The sequence below is a fragment of the Bubalus kerabau genome, chromosome 12, assembly GCF_029407905.1.
Source record: "Bubalus kerabau isolate K-KA32 ecotype Philippines breed swamp buffalo chromosome 12, PCC_UOA_SB_1v2, whole genome shotgun sequence".
Classification (NCBI taxonomy): domain Eukaryota; kingdom Metazoa; phylum Chordata; class Mammalia; order Artiodactyla; family Bovidae; genus Bubalus; species Bubalus kerabau.
In genome coordinates this window covers 15,927,372-15,940,440 of record NC_073635.1, presented here as the reverse complement: position 1 = coordinate 15,940,440, position 13,069 = coordinate 15,927,372, and the positions used below count along the sequence as shown (strand labels likewise).

The 13,069-nt window shown below is 37.9% G+C and overlaps 1 protein-coding gene across 3 annotated transcripts in view; it reads right to left on the bottom strand.

Moving 5' to 3' along the window:
• Positions 1-475: 475 nt before the first annotated feature.
• The window catches only part of GPALPP1 (GPALPP motifs containing 1), a 31,522-nt gene continuing 18,928 nt past the window's right edge, over positions 476-13,069 (bottom strand). The window contains exons 7-9 of one of the 3 annotated variants that reach the window (XM_055542027.1): positions 11,964-12,062; positions 5,113-5,331; positions 476-1,856 (exon numbers count right to left, since the gene is read on the bottom strand). In XM_055542027.1, coding sequence (XP_055398002.1) covers positions 5,113-5,331; positions 11,964-12,062 — 318 coding nt within the window. In that variant the 3' untranslated portion in view covers positions 476-1,856. Of the gene's footprint in view, positions 1,857-4,319; positions 4,494-4,992; positions 5,332-11,963; positions 12,063-13,069 lie in introns of those variants that run through there. The other 2 variants (XM_055542025.1, XM_055542028.1) reach the window with 2 other exon arrangements.

The window sequence follows — 13,069 nt, the reverse complement described above, 5'->3', positions numbered from 1 at the left end:
ATCAACCAACCCAGGAAAAACCCTCCACTGTCATATAATCTTTCAATATGCAGAACGATGAAATTTTGGTTACAAAGCTAGTGTCAGCCCCTCTTGTGCCATGGTGCTCTTAAGTGCATTTCCAAATTGTCTATCTTATGTTTTTAAATAGTTAATTTTTTATTTAAGGCTGAGCTATGTGGCATGAGGAATATTATTTCCCCAATCAGGGCTCAAACCAATGCCCCTTGCATTGGGAATATGAGTCTTAACCACTGAACCACCAGGGAAGTCCCAAATAAGTTAATATTTGCAGTTATATTGGGATATGAAAATCTGGCAAGTGAGTTGGGTTGAAAGACTTTACCCCCACAATGATCTGACTGGTTAGAATAAACCTTTACAGGACATTCTCTTTAAAAACATTGCCTGCTTCAGATAAGCTAATTAACATTAAAACAAATAAAGCAAAAATAAAAGGCCACAACTTCTCAGATATAGATGCATCTTTATTCATACATAAAAAATAACACCTCAGAAATTCTTCTTTTCTAAAAACAGTCTTTTAATCATAAAATCAAAATGAAAAGATTGAAAGACAGTGTATAGCTTTTAAATTTTGCACACACTATAGTCACGGTAAATATTTAAGCTGCAAAAAAATATACCTCTCCAATAACAGGAAATGCATGACCTTCTGGAGCTGTAGACTAAACTTACACGATGGTTTCAGAAGTTAAACAACAACAACAAAAAATTAACATTCTCAAGTAGAAGACTTGGCATTGCTGTTTTATGGGTGACTCTCTCTAGCGATTTTCCCCATGTTGATTCTTCCTTTTAGGTATACAACTCAAGAGAGAATTTTCCTTTCCCTAATAATACCTATCACTGCCATGGAAAACAGGGAAGTGAAGTGATATGGGCTCCTGTAAATAGTCTAAAAACTATCTCCCATGATCATATGTTTCTAAGCAATAATGTTAACATCATCCACCCTATATAAGAGACAAAAAGTACCAAGATGTTTCAGGATCAATTAATTTATATATAATGACTGATTATCTCTTCTGGAGCATGGAGCATGTAGGCCTTGGTACCATGTAAAGATCAACCTTATTTCTAAAAAATATCATTACTTCCAAGAACCATAAAACGTTCAAGTGACAAATGTCAAGAAGCTGCTACACCCAAACAAGATAAAAACTTCTTAGTAAAACTGTAGCTTTTCTTTTTCTTTGGGCATAGAGATTAATTTATGATATTTTTCCCGATACAAAAAAAATGTTATCTGATGAGACAGCTTTATTATGGGTGTAGCTACCACCTCTCACCTTTTGTTTCTTCTGCCAATTCTCCCACTTGCTAGAGCCATTGATTTACCGGTAATGTTGGTATTATTTGAAGCATCAAAATCTGAGATGACAATTTAGAGAGTGGAACAAAAATCGTATAATTTCAGGGACAATGAACTTAAAACATCACCTTCACCAAACAGTAAAAAATGTTAAAAGTGTCTGCTTCACTCTTTGAACTTGAGTTGTTCTTTTTTCTTCTTTATTTTTAGGTTTCAAAAGAGGTCACAGTTCTACAAAATTGGGCCAAGAAGTAAAGAAAATTAAAAGTTCTTAGAAAATGTCAACAATCCCAATTTTCTGCCAGGTGGAGCACAGACTTGATTTTTCAGGCCTTGGGCAGCTTTGAAGAGGGGAGGAGATGAAATGAAGACCACTTTTCCATACTGTGCAAACAGCTGTTTTGTTCTTTTATTTTCAGTGTTGTTATATTGGGTTTAGTGTCTCCACAGGGCAAAAAACTCTGGTTTGGCCTCACATTTTGTAAAACTGTCCTCAGGGTGGTATGAAATAACATTAGACCTATGGAGAAATCTGTATGCAGGTCAGGAAGTAACAGTTAGAACTGGACATGGAACAACAGACTGGTTCCAAATAGGAAAAGGAGTACATCAAGGCTGTATATTATCACCCTGCTTGTTTAACTTATATGCAGAGTATATCATGAGAAACACTGGACTGGAAGAAACACAAGCTGGAATCAAGATTGCCGGGAGAAATATCAATAACCTCAGATATGCAGATGACACCACCCTTATGGCAGAAAGTGAAGAGGAACTCAAAAGCCTCTTGATGAAAGTGAAAGTGGACAGTGAAAAAGTTGGCTTCAAGCTCAACATTCAGAAAACGAAGATCATGGCATCCGGTCCCATCACTTCATGGGAAATAGATGGGGAAACAGTGGAAACAGTGTCAGACTTTACTTTTTTGGGCTCCAAAATCACTGCAGATGGTGACTGCAGCCATGAAATTAAGAGACACTTACTCCTTGGAAGGAAAGTTATGACCAACCTAGATAGCATATTCGAAAGCAGAGACATTACTTTACCAACAAAGGTCCGTCTAGTCAAGGCTATGGTTTTTCCTGTGGTCATGTATGGATGTGAGAGTTGGACTGTGAAGAAGGCTGAATGCCGAAGAATTGATGCTTTTGAACTGTGGTGTTGGAGAAGATTCTTGAGAGTCCCTTGGACTGCAAGGAGATCCAACCAGTCCATTCTGAAGGAGATCAGCCCTGGGATTTCTTTGGAGGGAATGATGCTAAAGCTGAAACTCCAGTACTTTGGACACCTCATGCGAAGAGTTGACTCATTGGAAAAGACTCTGATGCTGGGAGGGATTGGGGGCAGGAGGAGAAGGGGACGACAGAGGATGAGATGGCTGGATGGCATCACTGACTCGATGGACGTGAGTCTGAGTGAACTCTGGGAATTGGTGATGGACAGGGAGGCCTGGAGTGCTGCGATTCATGGGGTCGCGAAGAGTCGGACACGACTGAGCGACTGAACTGAACTGAACCAGTGATGTGGTCACTCAAGGAAAGTATCAGTATTTTCTCCCTGTTGGTGAGGTTACAGACATTCCAAGCATTATGGGAGAAACAGTCAATACTACAGGAATACCCCTCTCTATTTTACAGTGAGGAAAGCAAAGCAAAAATAAGTATTCAAAGACCACATTTTTATCTTAAAAATGCCAAAAGCTTCTCAAAAAATATATATATTAGGAATTTACATGAGGATGAGGAACTAGAAAACATCTCATCCGAAGAAAAAACATTATAACAAAATCAGTGAAAGTAATAGATACTTTTCTACAAAGTTTTGTGTTCAGAAAATATCACCCACTAAAAATGACATCTTCAATCAAAAGGCAGCTCTGTTCAATTCTGCTTAGACTAGGAACCTTTCCAATTTGCTCAGGAGAAAAAAATTCATCTTTTAAACAGTAACACTCTTGAGTGGGTTACTCTTATGGAAGTATCATTGTATTTGTATAGTCTAAGAAGTCTAAGAAGAAAAATCTGGCCCATAATCTGACTGAACAATTTACTCAATTTTCATGAAGCCTAAATGAACTAGGACTCAGAATCTTTCCCCATTAAAACCATGTGCATCAAAACTAGAACACAGAACTAGCAGAACAATTGGGATTAATCTGTAAGAAAGTGTAACTTCCAGAATTTGAATTTAGGCCTAACTGTTGAGCACTGTCTGTTTAACATCTTCAGAGGCAGTGCTTGAAGCATCACAGACTTACCATCCTCCATCATTGAAATCCTTCCATTTTTATATCTGGGGAATATGAGTTTGATTTTTTAAAAAAAAGTTATTCATGGTTGATTGCAGAGATCTGTCCACAATGAATTAGCTAAAACATGTTACATATAAAAATGGGCCAAGTCAGATCATCCCAAAGCAGTTTAAAGACTTACAAAGCTTTGGTGAAGAACACAGAGCCTGGGTCTCAGACTTCACACCATCAAAGGTTAATGGTGTGACCTCTGAAGGCATCCTCTAGGATTACTTACTAAGGTTGGAAAAATCAAAATGGTTTTTCCTTAGCACATGAAATAATGCACAGGTCCCTCTTTGTGACACCAACCAACCAAAAAACCCAAAACACAAAGAAAAAGCTCTGATAGCCCAAACAAGCAAACTGCTAACAAAATAGAAAAAACCTTCACACCCTCTGTTTTCAAGTAAATGTTGTCTGTTCACTGACTGCAGTTTAGAGGGAAACCAAAATAGCTTCAAATTCATGGATTCACTGGGAGGATCCCACTCAGTCTCTCAGGGCAGGCTGGTGACATCTGATGGTGGGTTCGGGCTGTGGGAGAGACGCCCTGGATCGGCCTGAGCAGATCTTATGGAGCACTTGTGAGGGTGGGTGGGAGGATCCTAAAAATGATTATTGGAAGAAAAGCCCACATGTCCTCAGAAGCCAAAGACACATAAATAAAATTCTCCTCTAAAAAGACACACCAATTTTATGTTTTCACGTGACTTTAAAGGATGCACAGAACAAGGTAAATCTTTTTGGTTTTTTTAGACTAAAGTCATCCTCTAATCTTAAGAAACTCAAAAGAAAGGAATAAAGGTGGACAGACAGAAAAAAAGAGTATTCTTCAACTCTTCTTCATTGCACAGGGAAATCCCCCTGAAGTAATAAGAAAACTCAGTAAGTCGGAAAATAATTCTCATCTGAACAGTATTTTCCCTTAAAGCCACACTTTAATACTGATGTAGGTTTCATCCAATTAAAAATCACAAAGATTTTACGAAGCAACCTTAGCTTTTATGCAATCACAATTATGAACCCTTGTCAGTTTGGGCTATGTACGAGTGATGTAATGGCTTTGAACCTTAACTTGCACAGAATTTCTCAAAAGCAATGAACATCTTCTGTGATCTTATTTAATAACATAAGAAAATTGCTAAGAAACCTCATTCTTTAATAAAGCATGCATATTTACTCAAGCTTCAAATCACACTTTTCTTTGCTGCTTCTCACAAATGAAAAGCTTTTATTTCAGCATTCTGAATAGTAATGCCCCGTTAGGTTATTATCAGGACAAGTCTACTTTCCCAGGATAACATATTTTTTATTCCACAAGGCTGAATTTTCAAAATTCACACTTATTTAGAAAAAAAAAATCTGCAGGTTTATAATCTTTATTATAAAAGGAAATCAATTTTTACAGTTATAGGTAACAGTATTTAGAAAAAAAGTTCAAAATTTATCAATATGAAAATATGCCTTACTGATAGATACTTACTTATAAAAACATATTGCCTTTGCCATGTGAAAACCTGCTGTTTAGTTCTCTAGATTTCTTTATCAAGGCTTTTTTCTGAGCTTCATCAAATCGATGAACTTTGAGATCTGTATCACGGTCAAATGGTATTCTCTCTTGGGGCTTATTTTTATCTTCGGCAGCCTTATTCTTTAATTTTTTATGATGAATGTCCATAAGAGATTCTGACCTTTTTGATTCCTGGGGAGAGCAAGACAGCAGAAATAAAAATCTTAGTGTGGATATGTCATTGGCAGAATATAATAATCATGAAACAAAAGAATGAAGTGGTAATGGTGAACATTAAGGAAGGCTATTTACAAACCCCAATTGTTTTTCTTCTTTTTTAAAAAATTTTTTATTACTTTTATTTATTTGGCTGTGCTGGGTATTAGTTGCGGCATGTGGGATCTAGTTCCCTGATCAGGGATTGAAGCCAGGCCCCTGCATTGGGAGCACAGAGTCTTAGCCCTGGGACCACCAGGGAAGTCCCCTTCTTTTTTTTAATACTTAAAAAAATTTTATTTATTTTGGCTGTGCCGGGTCTTCTTCACTGCATGAGGACTTTCTCTACTTATGGCGAGTGGGGGCTACTCCCGACTTGCAGTGTGAGGGCTTCTGAAGTGGCCTCTCCTGCTGCAGACCACGGGCTGCAGCATAGGCTTCAGGAGTTGTAGCTCGTGGGCTTCAGGAGTTGCGGCCCCCGGGCTCTAGGGCATGGGTCCAGCAGCTGTGGTGCACAGGCGTAGCTGCCCTGCGGCTTGCAGCATCTTCCTGGGCCACGGACTGAACCCATGCCCCTGCATTGGCAGGTGGATTCTTAACCCCTGGACCACCAGGGAAGTCCCTCAATGGTTTTTCTAAATCCGAGACAGCATCTCTGAAGAAAATATGTATCAGAGGCAAATTCAATTCAACCACAATAAAGGTATCTATGAACTCATGCCACATGATCAAAAAAGAACAAGATGGACATGAAACTAATGTTTAAATAACCATCATGCAAAGCATTGTATGATGAGTCAGTGTTAATGGGTGAGAAAGGAGCAATTACTTTCTCTCTTGGGAGCCTGATTAAAGCTTTGTGGATGCGCTGGTCCACGAAGCCTTTGTAGGTGGAATGAAAAAGACAGGCACCGCCAGCCTGAAGCGAAAGCACACTCAAAGCAGAAAAACAACGGCACAGAGAAGACAAAATCCAAGGCTGGTGCAGGTCAAGTCTGCATGGTCCTGGCATAGACTGTGTGCCAAGAGAATTTCTGTCCCTTTCAGCTTTCCTTATTGCCCTCATTCTCTTTCTTTTTAGCTGGGAAAGGTGCTCACATTTTCTTTTTAAAAAAAATTGAAGTATAGCTGATTTATAGTATGATATTAGTTTCACATTTTCAAATATATCTAGGAGGATGAGGTTCGAGCAGAGGCAACTGGTTTTATAAATTAGAGATTCATCACAGACCTTTCAGTATTAGTTAAAGGACAAGACAGAATAGCCCTGGTTTGGAGGAGCAGGGCGTGAGATGCAGGAGTACGTGCAGGCAGTACAGACGAGCAGCCACCCAACTGCTGTGTGTGTGAGTGTGTGTGTGTGTGTGTGTGTGTGAGCAGGATGTGAGATGTGGGAGTAGGTGCAGGCAGTACAGACCAGCTGTGTGTGTATCCATCCCTGGGGGCCACACAGAGTGGATTCCAAGGGGTATTGAAGGCACAGGGAATTTCAACGTTCTCTACCCGTGATTCTCAGCTTCTTCATGTAGCCTCACTTAAAATGGACTCACCTGATAATGCATCTTGTGAGGATGTCTACCCTTTTATTACAGCCCTTTTCCATTTAATGAAGAAGAGGCCTTTCAGAATCTTATTAGAGAACACTGTCTTGGGGAGCAAGGCTCCAGAGCATCAAATAAAAAAACCTGCAATACTGGTATGAACGAAACTTCTAATCAAGGAATGGTAAACCCAGGAGGCTTTGAGCTATTATTCTGTGTCTCAAACATAATTTCTCTTAAAGAGTGTAATATCCTTTTGGAATGGTATTTCTGCTGCTGTTGGAATGTCTCTGAATTCAGATACATTGCAGAATGGGACAATGAAAGACAGGGTAAGTTTTGCTTAACAACCACATCTCTTCCACACCCTGTCTCCTGTCAGAGAACACATTTGAGAGCAAAGACATGAAGAGAGCTCAGTGAAAGCAAAATAACTGGTAAGAAATGTTGAAGGCAGCAGCATCTTATTTCATTAGAAGACAAATTCATGGCACCTACCCACCTATGGTACAATTCAGAAGTGTCATAGAAATGATCATAATCATATTTATTTGAACAGAGAAATGGAAGTCAGACTTTTTCACAGAAAGCCAGCCTCACCTTTCTGATGTGACAATGAGATCTGACTTTGTCAACTAGGTTATGTGGTTATTTCCTATAAACTTAGCTCTAGCTGGATGCTGTAATAGTTAAGAATTTATTTAAATGAGCACTATTTCCAACTTCACAATCCCTCTCATTTCATACACTGATCATTTCATACATCTTTAGGAAACAAATTGATTTGCAAGTTAAGTGCTTTCTAACTCTTTATTTTTCATGAAAGTGGAGGTGAAAAGAATCAAATATTGCTAAGAAAAAATAGCCTATCAATACACAGGGCATGGAGAGACAGCTAAGAATGTAGCGCTGAATCTGGAGGAACCACAGCAGCACGGACGGTGCTGACGCTCCCCACACTTGCTGACCACAGGCAAGTGACGATGCCCAAGCTTCCCGGCTGTGAAATTATGAGCCCTAGTAGCGACAATGTTCAAATATTTGGATGAGGCAGGAGTTAGGTCATCTAAAGAATACAAAGCATCTAGTACCATATCGGGGTACGTAAGCATCAGTCAATAAATGTTAAGTATTCAATTTACTGAGCATTTACTATGTTGTAATCTGGACAACATCTAAATTTATAATCACTATAAATTAAATGTTATTATTGCCATTATGCGGATTTGGAAAGTGAGACTGAGAAATGCACCCTGTTCGGGGGCTGGAGAGTCGGGCACTACAGTCCTTCCTGTCCCTGTTCGCCCCGCCCTTCAGTATCCAGTAGGGGGCAATGCTGCCAGCTTGTACCCTTTGGAAAAAGAGGGAAACAGCCCTCAGCTGAGAAGTTACTAAATGTCAAGCTGTCCTAATTGCAAAAGAAAACAAAAGGGACTGATGTGAAAGAAAAAATCAAAGTTGAGACAGAGTGAAAGTTGGGATATCATTAATAATAATAATTTTTTGTTAATAGATCATTCTGAGGTTTAAGTACATAAATAGAAACTGTTTAAAGAACTGAATGACATCATGATAATGAAGCGTGTTCCTTTCTTACCCACTGCTGTATGTGAACATGGTTTCCTAACTCTTAACCATATGACTCTTAACTATACAAATGAACTAAATAAAGAACGTATTTGATGCTGAAATCTGTCTTATTCTAGCAGTAAGTAACATTCATCAAAAGACCAGAAAGTAGCTGGAGAAAAGGTCTTTCATTAAGATATAAGGTTTACATTTTACTTTTGACATTTAATAATTGCCAAAATCTGAGATATGTTTATATTGTTTTGATCAACTGAATTTACAACTTAATCCAAAAGGAAAGAAAAGTGTAAACATTTAGACTTTAGATACAGGAAATTAAAACCTTTTGGTTTCAATTTATGTGCATAGATTTGCTGAAGTGAAATATGACTTATCAAGTATAATCATAAAAGACTTTCAAGCGTAAAAGTGGATTCCATTAAGATAAAATTTGTGGCATAAGAGAAATGAAATTATGTATTCAAGGAGAAAAAAGGATGAAATAAAATTTCCAACTGTTAAGGAAGAGCTTGTTCATACATATTTTTAAAGGATAATAATAGATAATAAGTTGCTAAGGCATTTAGATTCCATCTGAAACACCGAAAAGAATAATAAAACAAGCTATAAATTGTATCTCTGCAAACTACTGAAACTTATAATGACATCCAAACTATTTTTGGATGTCCAGGAGAAGTTTTCTGAGGGGACAATACTCGGTAAATACTGAGTAAAAACACTTGAAAGGCCATCTCTCTCCACCCTTGACTGGTTGAAAAGAAAAACAGCTTCCTGAGCCCCATGACAGATGCAGTGAATCAAAACTGCCACCGTGGATCTCAGGAACCTGTGCTGTGAATATCCACCCAGGTTCTCACACAGGTGTCCCGTAAACAGATGGTTCTGTCTGGTGGTTTGGTATTAACAGAGGGGGAAAGAGAATGGAAAGCACAGGAGTAGGGTTAATCTGAGGATGGAGAACTATAATGGAGAATAAATATAATTATATGTGTACATATAAATGTAAAACATTTATACTGTAAAATTTAACCTTTTAGTGCAATTTCTCCACATTTTCCCTCCCTTCTTCCACTAATGAGATAATAATTCACTAATGAGACAGTAAGGATGAAGGCAGACAGGCTATCAAGAGTTGGATGGGAAAGGCTGAAGATTTAAGAAAGAGCTGGAGGAAACAGAGAGCAGAGTTTGGAGAAACTGTGAGAAGCGGCAGAAGTCCTGCTTGCACTTCCTACAGCCGGTGCTGAGGAAAACGGTCTACGCTGATGGGCGAAACTGCAGAAGGTAACAAAAAGTGAGCACCAATGGACAAAGAAAAATGGTCAGTTTCCACTGACTGACCCCCTGAAGTAGTAAACTGAACACCAAGAAAGACAGAGGAATACATTAAGCCAGTAGACTATTATAGTCAATTCACACAATTCAAGTGGACTGTTGTTATGATAAAAGAAATGAGCTGTTGTATCAGTTTGTTTCAGGTGTGCCGTCTACCTGGTTTAGCGCAATTGCACTCTGTGACTGACACAGAGGACCGAACTTATAAGTAAGTAATAAAAACATCTAGAAGCAGTTAGTTCACAGAAAATCACACCAAAAGCCAACTCATGTGAGATCAGTTTGCTACACAACCAGTTTGTTGATTTACCAAATTTAATAATTTAACAAAACGTGTATGTTTTATACTATTTTGTAAAAAGCTAGGGCAATTAATTTTGAATGTGATAGTTTCTCAGAAGCTTAAGAAAATTCATGCTAAGATTCTAATTGTTTGGTTTTTCTTTTGCCTTCCTGTGCTTAGTCGCTCAGTCATGTCCGACTCTTTTGCCTTCATGGTCATATTTTATAAGATTGTTCAATTTATCAATACTAGGAGGTGGTTCAGCCTGAAAACGGTATTAATATTTTGACAAGTAGGTCTCATAAGTAACCAAAATTTCACCAGAAGACTCAAACCCTAATTTTTGGGAAGCATTTTAAAGTAAATTGCAGACATCATTACATGTTCTATATTTGTTTACACTGTTTTCTTTTGAAGTAATTTACATAGAATGAAATGTGCAAATCTTAACACTGCATCCACTGAGCTTTGCAACTTGAACTCCTAGCAATATGTGGGACGTATTTCCATCACTGCAGAAGCTCTGCATGTTCCTTTCTCGTCCATCTCCACACTCCCACTCCAACAACAACTATTCTGATTTTTTCCCACCACAGACACATTTTGCTTATTGTGGAGCTTCATATAAATGGAATCATACAGTGGTACATGTGTATGAAATCTTGGGGACAACTCCCTGCACTCAGCATAATCACTTTGAGATTAATCCACAATGTTGCACGTATTTGTAATTTGTTCCTGTTTATTGCCAAGTAGTATTTCATCATATATACACTCCCCCTCGCCCCCCTGCTTACTGATAGATACTGGGCTTATCAAAGAAATTAGATGTTATGAATAAAGCTCCTATGTAGATTCCTACAGAAGTCTTTTTAAGGCTATTGTGAGGGAAGCACTCTCAAGTCTGTGAAAACTTTGCTAACTATATTTTTAATGCTTATAGAACTTTTCATAACTAATGCACTGGGAACAGAAGGTAATTTTCCTAAATACCTGAATACCTTTCAGGAGCTGAAGGGTTCAGTGGTTTATTTATTCTTTGAGTGAAATACCAGGGTTTTTTTTGCTGTTTTTTTTTTTTTTTTTTAATGAGTAAAAGATAATTACAAAAAATAATTTACCCAATGAATCCTGACTGTTTTCAAATTTAAATTGAACCATATTTTAAAGTTTCATACTTTTATTTAAATCTTTACATCAAATATTCCAAATTGGCTTATATTTAGAAATGTATGAATTGGGATCTCTAGGAGTTAATAGGGCTCTTACTTTCTGATCATGTGCCACCCATCTCCAGGAATTGAATTTCTGATATATGAGTCAAGTAAAAAATGAACTGGGGTGGGATGATTTGGGAGAATGGCATTGAAACATGTATATTATCATATGTGTAATGAATTGCCAGTCCAGGTTTGATGCATGAGACAGGGTGCTTGGGGCTGGTGCACTGGGATGACCCAGAGGGATGGGATGCGGAGGGAGGTGGGAGGGGGGTTCAGGATGGGAAACACATGTACACCCGTGGAGGATTCATGTCAATGTATGGCAAGACCAATACAATATTGTAAAGTAATTAGTCTCCAATTAAAATAAATAAATTAAAAAATATATATACATAACTAAAAAAACCTGAAAATATTAAGAGATGCATTAAAAAAGCCCACAACACGAGGATTATACATATATGTGTATATATATATGTACACACAAGAGTATTTTTCAGAACAGATGTATAGAAAAAGACTGAGATGAAAAACATATAAAAGAAAGAGAAACAAGAAAAAGAGAAAAAAATGAGAAGAGCATTAAAAGATGTAAAAAAAAAAAAGCAAGGTTATGCATTTTATTCTCTGACTTACATTGTATGAGGATACTTGCTCAGCCAATCTCTTATCCCTTCCTGATGGTATATACTCTTCATCCTTCTTACTGAATGACTTTCTTGCTTCTTGCATCTCCTGAGGAATGAACAGATAACACATTACGGAACCACATTATCAGGAAAAAATGAACAAGAAATACTATCATTTTAATTCAGATTAACAGGAGACTAGACAAAGCCAGGCCTGTTGATTCTCTTCCCACTAGAAATGGTAATATTCTTGGTAAGGGATCTGTTAGTCTCCTACTCTAACATTTTCCTGAAAACAAGAAAAAAAGCCCACAAAACCTCCATCCAATCAACTAACTGGATTTTATCAAACTCGGAGATGAGTCTGACAAACGGTAATAAAATGCAGATGAGAAAATAAGGCTTAAGAAGAAATCTTACATTACTGTTTTCAGAGCCAGGAAAAGCACTTTTGAGGGAAAAAAATAAAGAGAAAGAAACAAAAGGGGTATAGAAAAATAAAAATAAAACTATCTTTATTCACAGAAGACATATGAGTGTCACTGTAGAAAACTCCACAGAATCTGTTAAACAACTCTCAGCATTAATAAGCAAGTATAGCAAAGCTGGGGCTTCCCAGGTGGCTCAGTGGTAAAGAATCCGCCTGCTGATGCTGGAGACAGAGGAAGTGTGGATTTGATCCGTGGGCCAGGAAGATCCCCTGGAGAAGCAAAGGGCAACCCACTCGAGTATTCTTGCCTGGAAAATCGCATGGACAGAGGAGCCCAGTGGGCTACTGACCATGGGGTTGCAAAGAGTTGGACATGATTGAGCACACACAGATGCGTGGCAAAGCTGCAGGATACCAGGCCAACAAACAAAACATACCAGCAAGGAACAATTAGAATTTGAAATTTAAAAAGATATACCATTTACTATAGCACACACACTGATGAAATACTTAGGTAAATTTCCAATAAATTTTGGTTAGAAAAAAAAAATATTCAGCAAAATACAGCCTCAAAAACAACTGAAAACTATTTTTCTCAAAGCATGTTTTTATACTGTTGCTATTTGCTTAAGAAAGTCAAGTGAAGTGAAGTCGCTCAGTCGTGTCCGACTCTTTGTGACCCC